At 38.4% G+C, this 16,705-nt stretch overlaps 1 protein-coding gene across 3 annotated transcripts in view; it reads right to left on the bottom strand.

Moving 5' to 3' along the window:
- BANP (BTG3 associated nuclear protein) overlaps nt 1–16,705 on the bottom strand; it is a 212,774-nt gene that overhangs the window by 83,713 nt on the left and 112,356 nt on the right. For all 3 annotated transcript variants that reach the window (XR_010918296.1, XM_067539973.1, XM_067539974.1), the window contains 3 exons: nt 8,649–8,779; nt 3,745–3,807; nt 844–888 (listed from right to left, as the gene is read on the bottom strand). Coding sequence is in view for 2 of the 3 variants with exons in the window: in XM_067539973.1 (XP_067396074.1) it covers nt 844–888; nt 3,745–3,807; nt 8,649–8,779 (239 nt within the window). In the remaining variant the exon portion in view is untranslated. The remainder of the gene's footprint in view (nt 1–843; nt 889–3,744; nt 3,808–8,648; nt 8,780–16,705) is intronic.

The raw sequence follows: 16,705 nt of genomic DNA, 5'->3' as shown, positions 1-16,705 counted from the left end.
AGATTGAGAGTTCCAATAGTTCTCCAGAGGTTCGAAGTTCCAGTGGCCTGTGTCTTGACAAAGTTCAAGCCCTGGTCATAGATCTTAACATAGCTTGTTAATATTCAACAAAAACAGTTGTTCATTCAAGTGGCCTGGAGAGAAAGCATCTCCTACAGGAGTACTATTTACTGCGGGTATTTTAACCTAACATAACTTGGTAAAGATGTCCTGTGATCAGATGTTAGCAATTTCGCTTCCACCTGATATGGAAATTATGTTAATTCAAACTAACTCCCAGACTCATGGCTGCAGCTTGGGACTCATTTTCATCCTGTCCCACGCATGCATAAGTGCCTAATAAAGCATCTTATCAAAAAGAACACAACCAGATGTGAAATATCTCTCTCTCTTTAGACATTCATACAATAAAAAAGTATCTGCTTAAACTTTAGCAACAAATGTTCTTATGTCTGCCTAGCTTGTGGTCCACATCTGGCAGTCAACGGCAAAAGCATGAAAAGGAACATCCTGTACACAAGACAATCAGCCTAGTTTAGCACAACAATGAAGAGGTCAAAGGCAAGAAATTATAAAATATATGGATGAAGTATATTATTGCATGAGTGATGAAATATTGATGGTCAAATGGCAAACTGTTTCATCATAATTAGGCAAAATATTAACTGCTGGCTTAACATTTTTTTCTGTTTATGCCATACACATTTAAACAGAAGACCTAGCACAGATTCTGGACATTAAAACACCTTCCGGTAATGTGAAGTCAATCCAAGTGTAATGTATAATTATGAAGACTGAACTACAACGCTACCTAAAACTCAGTTGAGAAGAATCAATTCCTACCTGCCCATCTTGACCGACATGAACCTGATGTATCTGCAGATTACCCTGTAAAATAAGAATAAGAATAAGAAATGCAACTCGGGCATTAGCAATAAGGCAGCACTTCTCAAGGAGATGTGTATTTACAACTGCCTACTGTTCCCCATCTCGTTATTTTAAAAGTTATTTTAATTTACTGAAGGAAATCTATTAATTTAGGAAATCCTTCTGAAGGTCTATGTTTTTTGGCAGCAAAACTCAAATACAATGCTCCTGCACTTTAACCACAGAGAATGGATGCCTTTACTACTTTACTAATTTTTTCAACCAAAAAAAAGATCTTCCGGGTTTGGGGGGGGGGGGAGGGGGGGGAGAGGGTCTCATATTCCCTCATTTTTATAAAATTGCAAGCATGTATAATTCAAAACAACTGTCAACCTAAAATTAGTGGAGTAATTTTTAAAATCTTTGGTTGATATGGTATGTGACATTCCTAATGGATAGAATGTCTGTTATTACAAAGCTATCATTAGTGCTAACAGCCATTTCTTTTATTTTATTAAAACTCAACCCCTAATATGAACAAAGAGTTCTATTATAGGAATAACAAAGCCACGTATTACAAAAGATTCTGAATGCTTCAAACTATTTGCAAAAGAGCTTTAGGTATGAAAATTGAAAAGGAAAGAAACTTCATTACAGAAAGCAATTCTGGTTTTAAGTTCTTAAAAAGGTCCTTTAAAAATATGTTTAAGTTAAAAAAAACAAAACCAAAAAAAGAACAAAAACTTCCCAAAGCACTTTAAACACAAGAGATGAAATGGCAAATTTCTGTAAGAAAACGCACACAGTTCTTTCATTTTCATCTTTTTTACACACTGTACTATTGCCAGCAGGATGGATAAAAATCGATGATTTGGGGGGAGAAAAAAATTAAAAGTTAAAAATCAGGTTTTTTATTTTGTTATTTAAATTATAAGAAGTATTTCTTTTTAAAAATAAACCTGTTTAAAATTAAATCTGATGCAAAATATGTCAAGGCCTACATTTATTATAATCACTTAAAATGTTTTAATAAAAAATAAACATGCTAAATCCATGAGCCTCTATCAAAAACTTTGAATTAAAGATTGCTTTTCTGTATAAACAAAGAATCAGGGAGAAAATATTTAACTTTTGAAGTCAAGCTTTATGACTATGGCACAATCAGTCAGCCTAAGTAATTTCGGTGACTGTCTCATTTTCAAGAGAACTGAAGCTCCAGTCACTTTCAATTAGGCATATTTGAAAATTTTCCCAGGCTGACCTGAAATAATCAGCTTAGAAAATCATTTAGTTGTAAATGTGAAACATGTTTTGATAGAAATTGTATGTATCCAAAATATTTAAGCTTGTTTTGTTTAATAAAAGTAAATTTTGTTTTGTGTGTTTAATTAAACTCCAGTTACCATCCTCAGCTTGACCCAAATCATGAGCAAAAAGTTAATTATCTAGTAAATATGCAATATATCAGTCACCATTTTCTAACATACTTAAAATGTACAATTAATAAGACTCTGAAAATATTAAGCTACATGATTGCCTAAATTAACAAATATAGTTATAGTGTACCCCCTTTTGCTATTACATAGCAAAAAGGTGCAACAAATCCAGTGGAAAGGCTCTATTTAGTTGTAAATCAACATGCTTTAATGGTTATATCAACCAATGAGAATGCACCTTTCTTTGGAAAATAATTGAAGTACAAATGGAAAAGTTGATTAAAATCAATTCTTTAAATCAAGGTTTTCCACTTGGTGATTTAAATCAATCCACCCAGACCAGCAGCAATTCCACTTTCTTTCAAAGACGTGCATGTTGGAATAAATTATATTCCAGATGTTTTCAGACCTGATGGCCAAAATGTAGGCCTGTTCCTGGAGTCTTTATATGTGGGCAACTCCCACTGAGGTCAGTGGAGTTTAGGGCGTGTCACAGCAACAGGATCGGCCCTTTATTGTTAACGTCTCCTAAATCAGAATCTCTGCAGTGACCCCTGATGCCCACACTAGACTCTTTAACAACAAATATCCACCTCACCACAGCTCGGTTCAGAGCCACAATTTGAAAATTGACTCGTTTCTCTTTAACCATCCAGCCCCCGAAGGGAGAATTCTTTTCACTGAAACTCACTCCTATTTATTGTAATAATTTTAACGTACGAGTGCAAGGAATCAGAACACACACTTCACAAAAGGACTCCAGTGTACCACTCTATTCCATGCAATCTAAAATACATAGGATAGATTGGCTCCCACGGGACTTTTGCCTAAGTAATAATTTCAAGGCTGGGGCCATAATTTTGGAGCATCAGTTTTCTTTTTTGCTGCACTATTTTTATGCTGGGGGTGGGGTCGGGTGCTAGAACTGTAACGGAGGCATGCAGTCACTGTCCCGCTTCTAGAAACTGCTTTATTCTCTAAATAGTTTAACTAACAGGAATCTCAAAAATCCTCCTAGTACAGTTCTGCAGCTCCCATCCTGAAAGACACCGTTAGGTGTTTTGGACATATTCTGCATGCCACTTTACTAAAATCCTTTATTGCTGACCTGCAGCATTTGTTAAATATAAAAGTTGTATTCGTTATAGTACCCTGAAGGTACTATACTTTGCTTCCCATCAAATCCATTAAAAAGCACATCAGCTATATGCCAGTTTGCTAATACAAAACACATATGCACTCCTTGGCTGGTCAAGAAAAAACAAAGACAGAAAAGGAGTGTGCTACATTTGCTGAGATTGAGGCTCTACCACGTACATTCAGTTCCATTTTCACTGGGCTCTTTAGCTTATTTCAGCATTGCTGAGAACCATGGTTTATGAAATATAGTTCTCATTTCTGGCCAGCATTTGTTCAGATGGTATGTGGCATTTTGGCTCACCTCGCTGTCCTGCGTGATTTGGACCTGTTCCCCTTGAGGCACCTGGGCTATGTGGAGATGACCCTGTGGGATCCGCAACAAAAGAAAACACCAAGAAGCATCAGAAGAAAATCAAAGCTAGAGGAAGAAGCTATTATCTCGGATTCATTATAGTTTTACTTATTCGGGGAAAGAGGAGAATTATTCACCAAAACTTTCAAACGTATAAAAATTGCTTTAAAAAAATTAAGTGTCTCTACATTTCTCCATTCTTTTATAAGAAGTTCAAATGGAACAGAAAGCCTTGTGGTTAAAGCATTTAACTGTCAAATGATAGAGAGGACACAAATAGGTATGATAATCAATTACATTTATAGAGTGCCTTTTTCCTCCAAAGATCTCTCAGCAGTTTGCAATCTTAACTGATCCACAAACTATGGGACCAAACCTGCAAATAACTCAGAGGGACTTCAGGATGAGGGCCAAAGGCATATCCATAATATATAGGAATCACTTCTGATGAAAATGCAGCCACAGGTGGGCTAAAATACAAAAAAAGGGTGTATATTGGGAAGGATTTGCACCAGCTGAGGATTTGGCCCTAATGTGGTTTTAATAAAGTTGATACTTTATATTGCTGACCCATAACAACCACTCCTGAAAGAAATCAAGCATATCATTTGATAAAACTTTGGGCAGGAAAGTGAAAGAATTCCTTGTGTATCCTGACTGGCCTAAAGAAGCTTTTGCTACTGTAATTTACCTACTGGTAAATTGGATTCTAAACAACCTACTTCGGGGTTTATAAGGCTTTGTTTTCATTTTAATATGCCTGTATGAAACTGAGATTAAAGATATCCATTTGGAATACTGTCAAAGGCCTTTCTTATTTTATAACACAAGAACAATTGCATGTGAATTTCAAAGAAACACAGATCCCTCTATTTCAAACAGTTTCATTTCCTTTGAAAGGAAACTGTCTATTTATAGGGAGAAAAAAAAACATACTGAAAGTATCAAACTGACAATAGGGACTGTATATAAAATTAGAACATAGACCCAATCCATTTTGAGATAAAAATCAATTTCCCTCCTTAACACCAAGCTCTGAGTGGTTCCCAGGGAAGAGCACTGAAAATTAAAAAGGTGTGATTATGCTGAGTTTATAGTTTTGGTAATTCTTTCAGAATAAGGAAAAAGGTGGCTTTGTACACCTTTGTACCAGACATCATTTGAAGAAAAACCTGCTCACTCATCCATTGCAGGCACATAGTTACCCTTCAAGGCCAATGATTTTAGTATGGGCACCTAAGCAATTCAAGCACAAAAAAAGAAATAATTATTTTCAATCCTAGCCCCAAAACAAAATTTGTAATGGCATCTGCAATTCCCAGGCACCCAGTCCAATCCCAACACTGCTGATTTTTGTTTTTGCATTTTCTGTGTAAATGCTTTTCTGTGTCTGATTGTGCAAACAGGGGCAGTGCTGAAATCTAAAGGCCGTCAGCAATTCACACACACCACATGGGTTTGTAACCACAAATGCATTATGCCCTGATAATGAGCCAAAGCCTGATCTATACAAATCATCTTCCAGAAAAGGAAGTGTAATATCATTTCAATCTGGTGCAGTCCTGGGCCTCTCTATGGAACCTACTGGACGGGATTTATAGCAACGTTTAGATTTTGACCGGGGCTTGCAATAGGTTTCCCAAACTCCAGGTTAGATTTAAACTATGATTTTATATATGAAAATTTACCGTTTACATGTACTGCTGCAGACGTTTTCTCTATATAACATATAACAGTAATTTACATTCCACTAGGAGGGTGGTGAAGCACTGGAAAGAATTCCCTAGGGAGGAGGTGGAATCTCCATCCTTCGAGGTTTTTAAAGCACGGCTTGACAAAGCCCTGGCTAGGATGATATAGTTGGGGTTTGTCCTGCTTTGAGCAGGGGACTAGATTAGATGACCTCCTAAGGTCCCTTCCAACCCTAATCTTCTATGCTTCTATGATTCAAAGGGGTTTTCTCTCTTAAGAGCTTACTGCAGGAAAGTGTTTGCACCACTGGTTTTGAAAGTTGCTTTAAAGCACTGCCAAATTTCAGAGGTTTAATCATTTGGCCTACTGAACCTCGCTCCAACAGGAAATTTACCACACAGAACCTCAATGAAAGCAATTAGCTTGTGATACATTGCTGTTTAGGGGGCAACGATCCTTTCGGGAGAAATACAGGATTTGCTATCATTGAGCATGACGCTTCAAGGAAAGTTGTGAAAATTCATAATTGCATCAAGCCAATTGTGCGATGCTGTACTAGTAGGACGGATCCCCACAGAAAACCAGTTTATACTTTGATTTATTTTACATAACTTGAAATGATTTTTGTGCATGATAGTTATCCAGCTCCTGTTTAAAATGAAGGACGAGGGGCTTTTGGTAACGCTAGCAGCTGGATTCTGTGCACCCTTCTGATCCTGAGGCACAAACTCCAGTAGTTACAGGGCTGCTCTAATTTATGTTAGCTAGAATGGTTGCCTGTACAAGGTCGGAGTGCACTGCATGTATCCTTCAGGACCTGATGATGCCAGCTTTATTTCATCAGCCAATTCCTCTACAACACAGAAAAGTCACTTTATGCTGTGTGAAGAAATGAGACAGATTGCTACATACTATTGCAATACTAAATATGGAATTATAAAATAACTCACAAGTAAAACTCACACTAAGTATTATGGGCTGATTGTCAGAAATGCTACACACTCACAGCTCCCACTTAAATCAACGTGTTCTGAGTTTTTAGTACCTCTGAAATTCAGCTCTGCCTTAATCTTAGGATCGAAAGATTTGCTTCAGCTGTTGCCAACTCCTGTTATTTCATGAAGAATCTCATGTGGTATCTGCTGTTTTGCTTAAAGCCAGACCTGTAGCTCCAGGATTCATTCTCTCTCTCATACCCAGTCGCATCCCCACCTTCCCTTACTCCTCCTCTTAACCCTCACTCTCCTCTGGCTTGTTATCCTCACAATACAAGCAGGCTTAAATCTCTCCCATCTTATAAAACCCCATCCTTGACACCACTTGCCTCTCGAACTACTGCCTCTTTTCCCTTTCATCTCTAAACTCTTTGAATCTGCTGTTTGCAATTGCTGTTTGGAGTTCCTCTCCTCCAATTCTACCTTAGACCCTCTTTAATCCAGCCTCCACCCTTTTCCCTCTTCTAAAATCACTCTCCGCCAAATCTAATGACCTCTTTCTAACCAAAAATTCAAAATCCATACTCTAGCCTCATCCTCCTTGATCTGTCTTTGACACCATCGACCATGCTCTTCTTGAAATCTTGTCCTCCTTTAGCTTCTTTACTCTGTCCTCGCCTGCTTTGCGGACTTAACCCTCTGACTGCTTCTTCAGCATGTCCTTCGGGGGATCTGCCTTGTCCTTTTTTCAACTTTCTGAGGCGGTTCTCATAGTGTTCTGTCCTTGGTCTCCTTCCCTTCTCCCTCTACACTTTATGTCTGGGTAATCTCATCTGCAAACACAAATTCAACCACCCGCTTCAATGCTGATGACCCACAGACCTACCTCTCCACACCACACCGTCTGTCCAAACTAAAATCTTGGCCGGTCTCTCTGATATCTTTTAATGGATGCCTAGCATCAACTCAATCTTAACATGGCTAAAACAGAATTCATAATCTCCTATTCCCCTTCTCCCACCCCGCCTCCCAGCAAGCTCTTCCTGATACTTCCTTTCCTGTGTATAATAGGCAACACCACCATCCTGCCTGTCACTCAGGCCCATAACCTGGGTATCATCTTCAACTCAGAATCCCTCCCATGCAGGCTATGGCTATATCTCTATTGTGAAGGTTCTTTATGCATGACACCTCTGTGATATGGCCTTTCCTAAGCATCCACATAGCTAAAACTCTGTTCAAGCTTTCATCATCTTCCATCTCAATTATTGTAACATCCTTTTCTCTGGCCTTGACAAATGCAATCTCACTTTACTATATCCATTCAGAATGCTCCTGCAAAGATCGTTTTCCTAGCTCATTGCTTTGATCATGGCATCCCTCCACTGCTTCTCTGCCTCCACCACTGCCTGTCAGGCTGACCAATATTGTCTCATTGTTTCCTTGTATTTCCCTCATTGTCTGCCTCCATTTGTCTTCCTTATTTTATACTTAGATAGTAAGCTCTTTGGGGCAGGGATCAGCTGTTTGGTTTTTTGTGCACAGCACCTAGCAAAATGGGGACCTGGTCAATTACTAGGACCCCTAAGTACTACAAGGTAGTACAGATAACAACTTATTATTTTTTAATGCTAGGGGTCAGCAACGCTATGTATTCCAATACTTTTTTTACTTGCCTTCTGCTTCTTCCTTTAAAAATGTTTAATTACATACAAAATAGTTCTTGCATTAAGATTGTGACATAAAACTACAAAAGCCAGGAAAAGATTTCCCAGTGTATACCAACACCATTATTTAAAAATCATAATGGTTTGAGTCACTGTAGGAGTGTCAGGCTTAACTTTTAAATTTCCTGGCTTTTGTGGATTTGGGTCAAAATGTTAAGGTTATTAAAAAAATGGTTTTTTAAATAATTTAACGTCAATATTTACAACTTTGCATTTACATATACAGTTAAATGAACACACATGTGAAGGATTCAGCTAACAGATGTCCAAATATGGTTTTGAATGCAGTTTATAAAAAACAAAGATACATGAATCATAAATGGATGGATTACTATTATGAGTGTCGGCTTTTCTGAAGCATGATTAAGAGTCTCAGGGGGGTCAAAGCTAATAATCTTTTTGGAACAAAGGAAGTGTTGAATCTGAGCTATGTGGCACATGAAGTGTTCAGTGTTCTGGACTTTTAAACTGGAAGAGATTATGAAGAATGAGTACATACTACTTGGACTTGACCATCTTCTCCTATTTGGTGGATTTGAACCTGCTGAGCATTAGCCAGTGCATAATGTAGGGCCTGTGGCTGGTTCTGCTGGATTTCATTAGATGCTGACACTGTGCTCTGAGTACCTTCTGGAAAGAAAAAGAAAAGACAAAATCCAACCTTATTTCAGATGCACATTTCCATGCCAGTTGTCATGCAATAATGGATAGGTAGGAAATTAACAAACAAATTCGTTCAAAGTTGGAGAGCAACTTTCTGCAACACATGTACCAAATCATGCTGTTCCTTTGCATTGCCTGGCTAGAGCTAGAGAATTAGTACTGTGACTGACAGATTCCCTTTTGAAGATGATATCATATCTGCAATGCATTCAGTATTGAAACCTGGAGAACTAAACTGTTTGATTCTTGTGAGTGGGCAAGGGTCATAGTGTTGCCAACTCTTGTGATTTTATTGCAAGTCTTGTGTATTTTTCTTAATGCCGTGGTTCCTGGAGTCAGGATTTCATGAGCATCTCAACTTCCATTAAAAAAAGAAAAAAAAAAATCAGTAATCAGTATGGCTGCAGAGAAAAGTGTATCCTAAAACTTAAAATCTAGAAGACAAATAAAAAAGAACCCAAAGTGTATTATATTTTTTTAAATCTCATGATTTTTAACTAATCTCAATTTTTTTGAAGCCTGATTCAATTTTGTAACATTTGGGGTTAGCAATACTGAGATGGTCAAGAATCCTGCTCTGAAAGAAGAGAGTGGAGCAGAGTGGCAGAGCAAGGAGATAAGGTGTTGGTGTGCATACACAAACTAAGACACAGCTAGTCAGAATTTTGTATGAACCTTAAAATACCCAACACAACAAGGATGATTAAAATTCAGTGCCAGGCCTGAATTTCCTTCTTTTTAATGTGTGAATATTATTTGGAGGGCACTTTTAAAGTTTAACTGAGCCCATAATGTCTGATGTATATAGACAGCATTGTCAACCAGAAGGGTCATGTCAAAACAGATTTAGAAAAATTTAAAATGCATTTTATTTCCTTGATAGATTGTAACAGCTTTCTCTTTGCTATTTTGGTAAGTCACACAAACATACATTTAGGAAATTCCTAGAAATGTGGATTTCATTCCATTTCCCTCCCACCCCTAATAAGGGCTTCTTCACTATGTGGTAATGTAATGAGGTGCCTTGCAACACATGGTAGCATTCTATAATGAGAGACTGTGAATCTCTGTTAGTATAGGAAACCATAATGAACACATTAAAGACATGAAATGTTACGGCACTTGTACAGTTGACAATTTTCTTATATTAATAACTTAACATTTTTATATAATAAAGAAAGACTAGATGAGCCTAGTCCTCATTGCAGATGACTAATGATCTACATATTTTCATTTTAAAATGAAATGGAGGGGATCAGTTATTGAAACAAAACAAAGGAACCCTATTCCACACTGGTAAACTTCCACTTTAATCTTCTGAGGTTCACTCTAGAAAAACTAAATGATCTTTAGTATAATAGTATTTCACTGTCTGGCTGGAAGTGGTTAAATTATGCTGCAACTTTATTATTAACTCTCTGGGAGTACCCAGGAGATAAAAGTTTATAGTGCAGGAAATTCAATGATAATTTCAACATATAACAGGGGATGCTTCCATCAACTCTTCCCCCTTTCCCATCTGGGTCCCCAGCCCACCTGCTGCTGGGACCTTACCATCATCCCATCCTTGAATGAGGGTTAAGGTGGGCTATAAAGGAGGGGGGTTGGCTCCCTGCTGTGCCTGTCATAGGAGTCCTGAACCCCCCCTGTTTCTGCTCCTTTAACAAATATCTCCTTTAAATCCTTTACCAATCCATTTATCAGATCACTCTACCCCTTCCCTAAGGAGTACTTGCACTGGACATCTGCCCCAAGTCAACATAGTGAGTGAGGTGTGACATCATAGCCTAACTCCCATTCCATGTTCACCCCCAACTAAGTCCCCTGCCCCTAACCCACTGAGAGGGAAGGCAAAAAATCCTCACTTTGCCTAGACTAATCTGGGGTGAGGGGAAAATTCCTGCCTAGCCCCGAGAGAGGAGCGACTAGCACACTGCCTACAGTGGATCCTGACCAAACCTGGTATTTCGCCACTTCCACGGGTGGGAGGGTAGGTGCTGCTCCACCTGGTCCAGGTCTATGAGGTCTTTCTCCTGCCCAGCATGTACTTATATAACTTCCCCTCTCTTCTGGTCTCCTGGGAGGATGGGTCAGCATCCCGACAGAGATCTGCGGCTGCTGCAAAATCACTCCATGTCTAGCTACTCTGTTCAGAGTAAACAGGTTCTGTTGTTATGTCCAGTGAAATTAACTGGGTAAGTGATTCTTCTAGAAAAGCAAACATCTTTTCACTTTTCCCTTCTGTGTTCCATGAATTTTCATGTTATTTTCATACAACTGACTTTCCATCACTTCTGTTTTATTAAGCATCAATTTGTTCCCACTTACTCGGCTATTAGACGATTAGGAATGCCCATTCTGCTTTTCACCTTGCTCCTTTACAGGCCACCTCCAGCTGTGACTTCTTGTTTCCAACATTTTTCAAACCCCACTGCACAACCCAACAGCTGGAGAGTTTTGGTGTCCAAACACATAATCCTATATATTCTCTTTTTTTTTTTCCATCCAACGAATGTTGGGCTCAAGATGAAACTGAAGGATGGGTTAACAAATCTGTTTCACTTATAACTTTAACAATATTTAAAAGTATATCTCCTATAGCTTGGAATTTTTAATTATACCAGTGCAATACAGTATTTAGGAGAAAACTTTAAACGCCCCATTATAAATATGTTCTTATTTCCCTATCAGGAATAGCCTGTAACTCCAAAGTATCCATCAGTTACCAAGGTTGGCAACCCAATAAAGAACTATTGAAAATTTGTTTGTAATTGAATAATACAAAGAAACCTGTATTTATTGTAGTCCAGCTGTTACTTTACAGATGTTAAAAACTATTTTTACATCAACCAGTTTAAACAGGGGCTGGTAAGCACTGCATATACCAAAGTCAATCAAAAGTGGGAGGAATGGAGTGAAATGCATTCAGAACTGTACATCTCTCAAGAAGTAAACTTGCTTATCAATAGACTGCAATCTTTGGTTTCATTGCAATGACCACCATTAGGAACAAAAAAAGGAAGAAAGGAAAAGAGAACACAGCGGTATCTGAAAACAAAACATCCTTTATGTATAGTTGTTTTTTCCCCTCTAAAGCTCTGACCAGGCAAAAGTAATATTTATCCATATTTAAACAGTCCCCATAAAAATAAACACAAACATGAATAGCACACAGCTTGAATGGAGGATATGTCAACAGTTATAAATCACTATAAAGTAAATAATCTGGCCTCACATTTACAACTTTGATATATCAGAGAATCCTTGAAAAACTGTACAGCTGAATCTCATGCTGAAACTTTCCATTGTGTATTTTAGAATGGAGGATACACTTGGACATCATCTGAACAGCTGAGTTAGTGCTGCTGCTATAGAGATAATGTGGTATTTTTAAAGAATCTTTCTTTTCAGGTGGATCAGATGCAATAGCAGCGCAATTATCCTTTCAACGAAAGATGCTGCTTTTAACTTTTCACAGATGATGGGTTATGAAATGGAAAATGTTATAAATAACTAGTTCCTTTTTCATGAACTAAAAACTAGACCCTTTAAAATCTGTGTTTACTGTATATTCTTATGAGCCAAATAAAAATAAATCTACCTAAAAGAGTTCTTTATCTTTTTGGGTTAATCCTCAATACTTGGCAAATCACCCTCTAAAACATTTGTTTCTGTGGCAAAGCTCAACTTCTTCAGAAGTTGCAAAAGCAAGACTGGATTTGTCAGACAAATGTAATTCCCAACTGTTTCAAGCACGTGCGTATTTAACTTTCAACTAAGATCAATCTGAACATTCCTTATGCCAAAGAAAAAACCTCTAGCATTTTCCATATCACTTTTTCCTTGTCATTTTGCTTCATTCATCCTTTGAATTGATCTCTATTTAAATCTCCCTGTGAGTCTCTGCATCTTTATTTCTAAAGCGGTGTCTTAAAATCGACTAATAGATATTTGTCTTCACACTCCAACTTGATTTTAAATAGGAACCATAAGTGTATCTCTACTTCTCTTCAAAGTCTCTGGCAACAAAGCCTCAGCTGGAGTAAACTGTTATAACTCCATTGACCTCAATCGAGCTAGGACAATTTACACCAGCCAAGGATCTGCCCCCTTGTTTCGGCAAGAAGTGCTGGAGGTTTGGATTCTGGAGCAAAGCGGTTTTCTGCTTGCTCTGCTTATTTGCATATTATTACTCAGAGTGCTCTTCCACTTCCCAGTCATTACATAACACTGTCAGGACTCTACTAACAAATGGGAAGGCAATGTAGGGTGTCCTGAACTCCTTTCTTAGAAAAAGAGGAATAAGAAAAACAGATTAAAAACAAAGAAATCTTCTCGTCCAAAAAAGGGCGCAAATACCGGCTATATCACCTTACATCACACCCTGGGACAATTCATAGAAATAAAAGAGGACATTTTACACTGTTACCCAATTCCCTCTTCCACCCGCCCGCCCCGCCCCACCCAAAAGACTGTGAATGTTTTTTAAAAGGATATCTGCTTAAACTATTCTGGCAGCCATGTGTATGGCTTTTGTCAGAAAAAACAAGAACAAAAACACACACGTTGAGGACTAAAAGCCTGGCTTGGAGAAGAGCAGGACAGACCACTGCAATTAATACCTCAAGCACAACAATAGGTGACATTTTCAAACTGAAGTGCCAGATAAAATATGGGAATATAACGTCTCCCTGAGCCAAACAATCTACTCCAATTACTTTACACAGCCCATAAAACCTGTGGCTGCTGTAAGCTTGCACAGCCAATTAAACGTAGAACAATCAATGAATAACTTGGGGGCTGGAGGAAAATAGCAGTGAAGTGGCATGAGTTCTTGGTTTTTCTACCAGCTTTGTTAGACAAATTTAGTCTAGAGATTAGATACTTTTGAACTTTTAACACTTCGGTATCATGATACAGTAGTTACTCAGGCAAAACTCCCATTGACAATACCTGAATAAGCATGGTAGGATCCATCTCGTGCTGTCATAACCATCACAGTCAAAAGGTCAGCACAGTTAACTTATAATTGTGATAAATTGAAAAGACAAGAGGAAATTTGTTGTTTTTATGCAATATTATATAAATCTTGTCATGTCATGTGGGTTACCTAGGGAGGTGGTGGAATCTCCATCCTTAGAGATTTTTAAAGCCTGGCTTGACAAAGCTCTGGCTGGGATGATTTAGTTGGGGTTGGTCCTGCTTTGAGCAGCGGGTTGGACTAGATGACCTCCTGAGGTCCCTTCCAACCCTAATCTTCTATTATTCTAACTTTTATGTACTACAAAAGCACAGAAAGACTTCAGTTCGAATATTTCACCCACAAAGTTTAACATGTGTAGTAACAGTCAGCACCAACGTCTAAGAATGAAACTCAAGCACATGCAGCCGCCTTAAATGTGAATGTATGCAGATCATTTTGACTAGAAAGCATGTAACAGTTCAATTCTCATAATAACTCTTCAGACCCACAAAATGGAACCCAGGGTACAGCCAGATAGGTTTGGGGAAATCATATTTTCAAAAATGAAGTGAGTTCACTACAGTACTAGTGAAAAATGCCAGCTCACAAGTGCTGGAGACCGAAGTCATTTACTGAATCACAGAATAGGATACACTACAGGGCAGTGAACGGGCAAGCTTATCCACACTCCTACCAATAGTTTAGTCTTCATGGCTACTCCAGTCCTTAGCCAATCTGCTGGGATTGCCAACAAGGAGCACAATAGCGGTGAGTTTTATACCTGTCTGCTGGAAACTAGACAGACACCAAATTCATTTCAGATAGTATACTGAACAGCTATCAGACGGTAACAGCTTTGGTTACTACTAACCTGAATCACAGATAGACCAGCAACCTAGAGATAAAAGATTTTAGATCCCATTACTAATCTTCTGAGCCATGCATGCAGTTCCCCTACAATTACACTGCGATGTATACTCAGTATCTCCCTCCTCAGAGTATGCCATTCTGGCTCACTACCTACAACAACACAGATGGTTGCAGTTCAACACATCCACCACACATTTCCACAAAAAGAATATAGTTAAGCATTTTAACCCAGTCATGCATTAAGTTCTCTTCCACATGGTTGGTTATTATACAAGTACAAATTAATTAGGGCCTCCGTTTTCATCAGAAGCTATTTTACAATAGCTTATTCACTGTATTCTTCAAAGAAATCTCAGGACTAATAGAACACATTGTTTTAAGAGATGGTGAGATGTGTTAAGATATTCCCAAATATAAAAATATTAAATGATTGCTTTGTACTAGCCAAGTTTTGACCAACAAGGTAAGCAAATGTGCTGTTCTCTGCCATACAGAAGAAAACTTAATTGTTTTACAGCACTTTAATAAAGTACTAATAACCATCAACTAACTGAAACACATATACACTGGGATTTATAATTGAAAGCTCTTTGTGATTAATCAGCTCTCAGAGATATTTGATTAAAAACAACACTGCATATTAATTACCAGTATGTAATTTAGCTCTGCATTTGATCCTTTTCCTCATTAGTGCTTTTCATTCACTATTTTCAGCTAAAGATTCAGGTTCAACAATATGTTCAGGAGGGAAAAAAATTAACCTAAAACTCAGGAAGACAGCTAATACAGAGAATATAGTATACCCTCATCCACCCCCTCCCCCCAAGCCGTCACAAATATTTTTAAACTTCTAAATGATGTTTTCAGAACGGATGGGCTGCAGTGCAGACAAACTGACACTGTGCATCCACTTTACCTATGAGTTGGTAGAAATAATATGAAAGAAAATACATTTTCAAAAGAATACAGAAATACTTTCTGAACCTCCACTAACACTTCCCCCAGGGGACATTAAGAAGAATTAACTATCTGGCAGCCAGTGAGTTTAAACAGAGCTACAAACCAACAGTTATTTTATCACTGTGAACCTGGCGAAAGGGTCAATCAAATTTTTCCACTCTCCATTATCTGAATTGCTTTCTGGCAAGCTTAGAAAGTGTGTTTCAATTTGTCCCTCGTTATTTGGTAAATGTTATATTGCTCCCCATCATAGAGTACTGCATGAGCTAACATGCTTGCTGTATAGTTTATTTCCTCCAAGACATCAACTTGTTTATACACAGATTTGGAGGGACTTGCACTAGGGTGCTGCTACTGTGTGCTCACTTCACTATTTCTCCTCTGAATAAAATGCAGTGTTTTGTTAGATGGCTGCTCCCACAGAGAAAAGGGGGCAGCTCAGGCAGGCAGTGTACATGCTGTGCTCTGGCATGATCACACTGACACGGAGATGTGTCACGTTTTTGTGGGTTTTGGGAAACAGACTGATGGATTTTAAAATAAAATAAATATTCAGACCCTTGCAGAATATCCTCCCCCGATAACAGTTTTGAGACGTTTCAGCTTTTAAAGCTTTATGGCCAGATTGTGGCCCAGCCTAATGCAGATGCAGAGGAGAGTAAATGGTTGTAAGGCTCCCCCTTCTAACTGCGCAGCCTGCTCAGATGGCTGCTCCAGGCAAAGGGAGGCGGATAAATTGAGTGGGGCTACTACTCCCCTCCCACCTATGCGAACTGGTGAGTGGAAAAAGGATGGTGGAGAGGTATGGAGTGGGTAGAGCCAAAATAGACTGGAAGGTCATGGAGAGCATTGAGGGAGCGATCTCCTCCTAGGGCAGCACATCGACACACAACCCCATACTCTGAGCTAGGAAAGGCTCAGGCTAGCCCTTAATAAATTGATAGTGGCTTTTTAAACTGACTACATTTTACCAAACACATTCATTGTACTTAATTAATCTGATCTACAGGAAAACGTGTTAATCTTCACAATGATCAGGAACTTTAAAACAAGTGTGACAATTACAAAAAGATGCCAAAAGGATACGGAAAATTCTAGAA

This window comes from Emydura macquarii, unplaced genomic scaffold (assembly GCF_026122565.2).
Source record: "Emydura macquarii macquarii isolate MOO-44397 ecotype Brisbane River unplaced genomic scaffold, CSIRO-AGI_Emac_v2 contig_561, whole genome shotgun sequence".
Taxonomy (NCBI): domain Eukaryota; kingdom Metazoa; phylum Chordata; order Testudines; family Chelidae; genus Emydura; species Emydura macquarii.
This window is presented reverse-complemented; position numbering and strand designations above follow the sequence as displayed.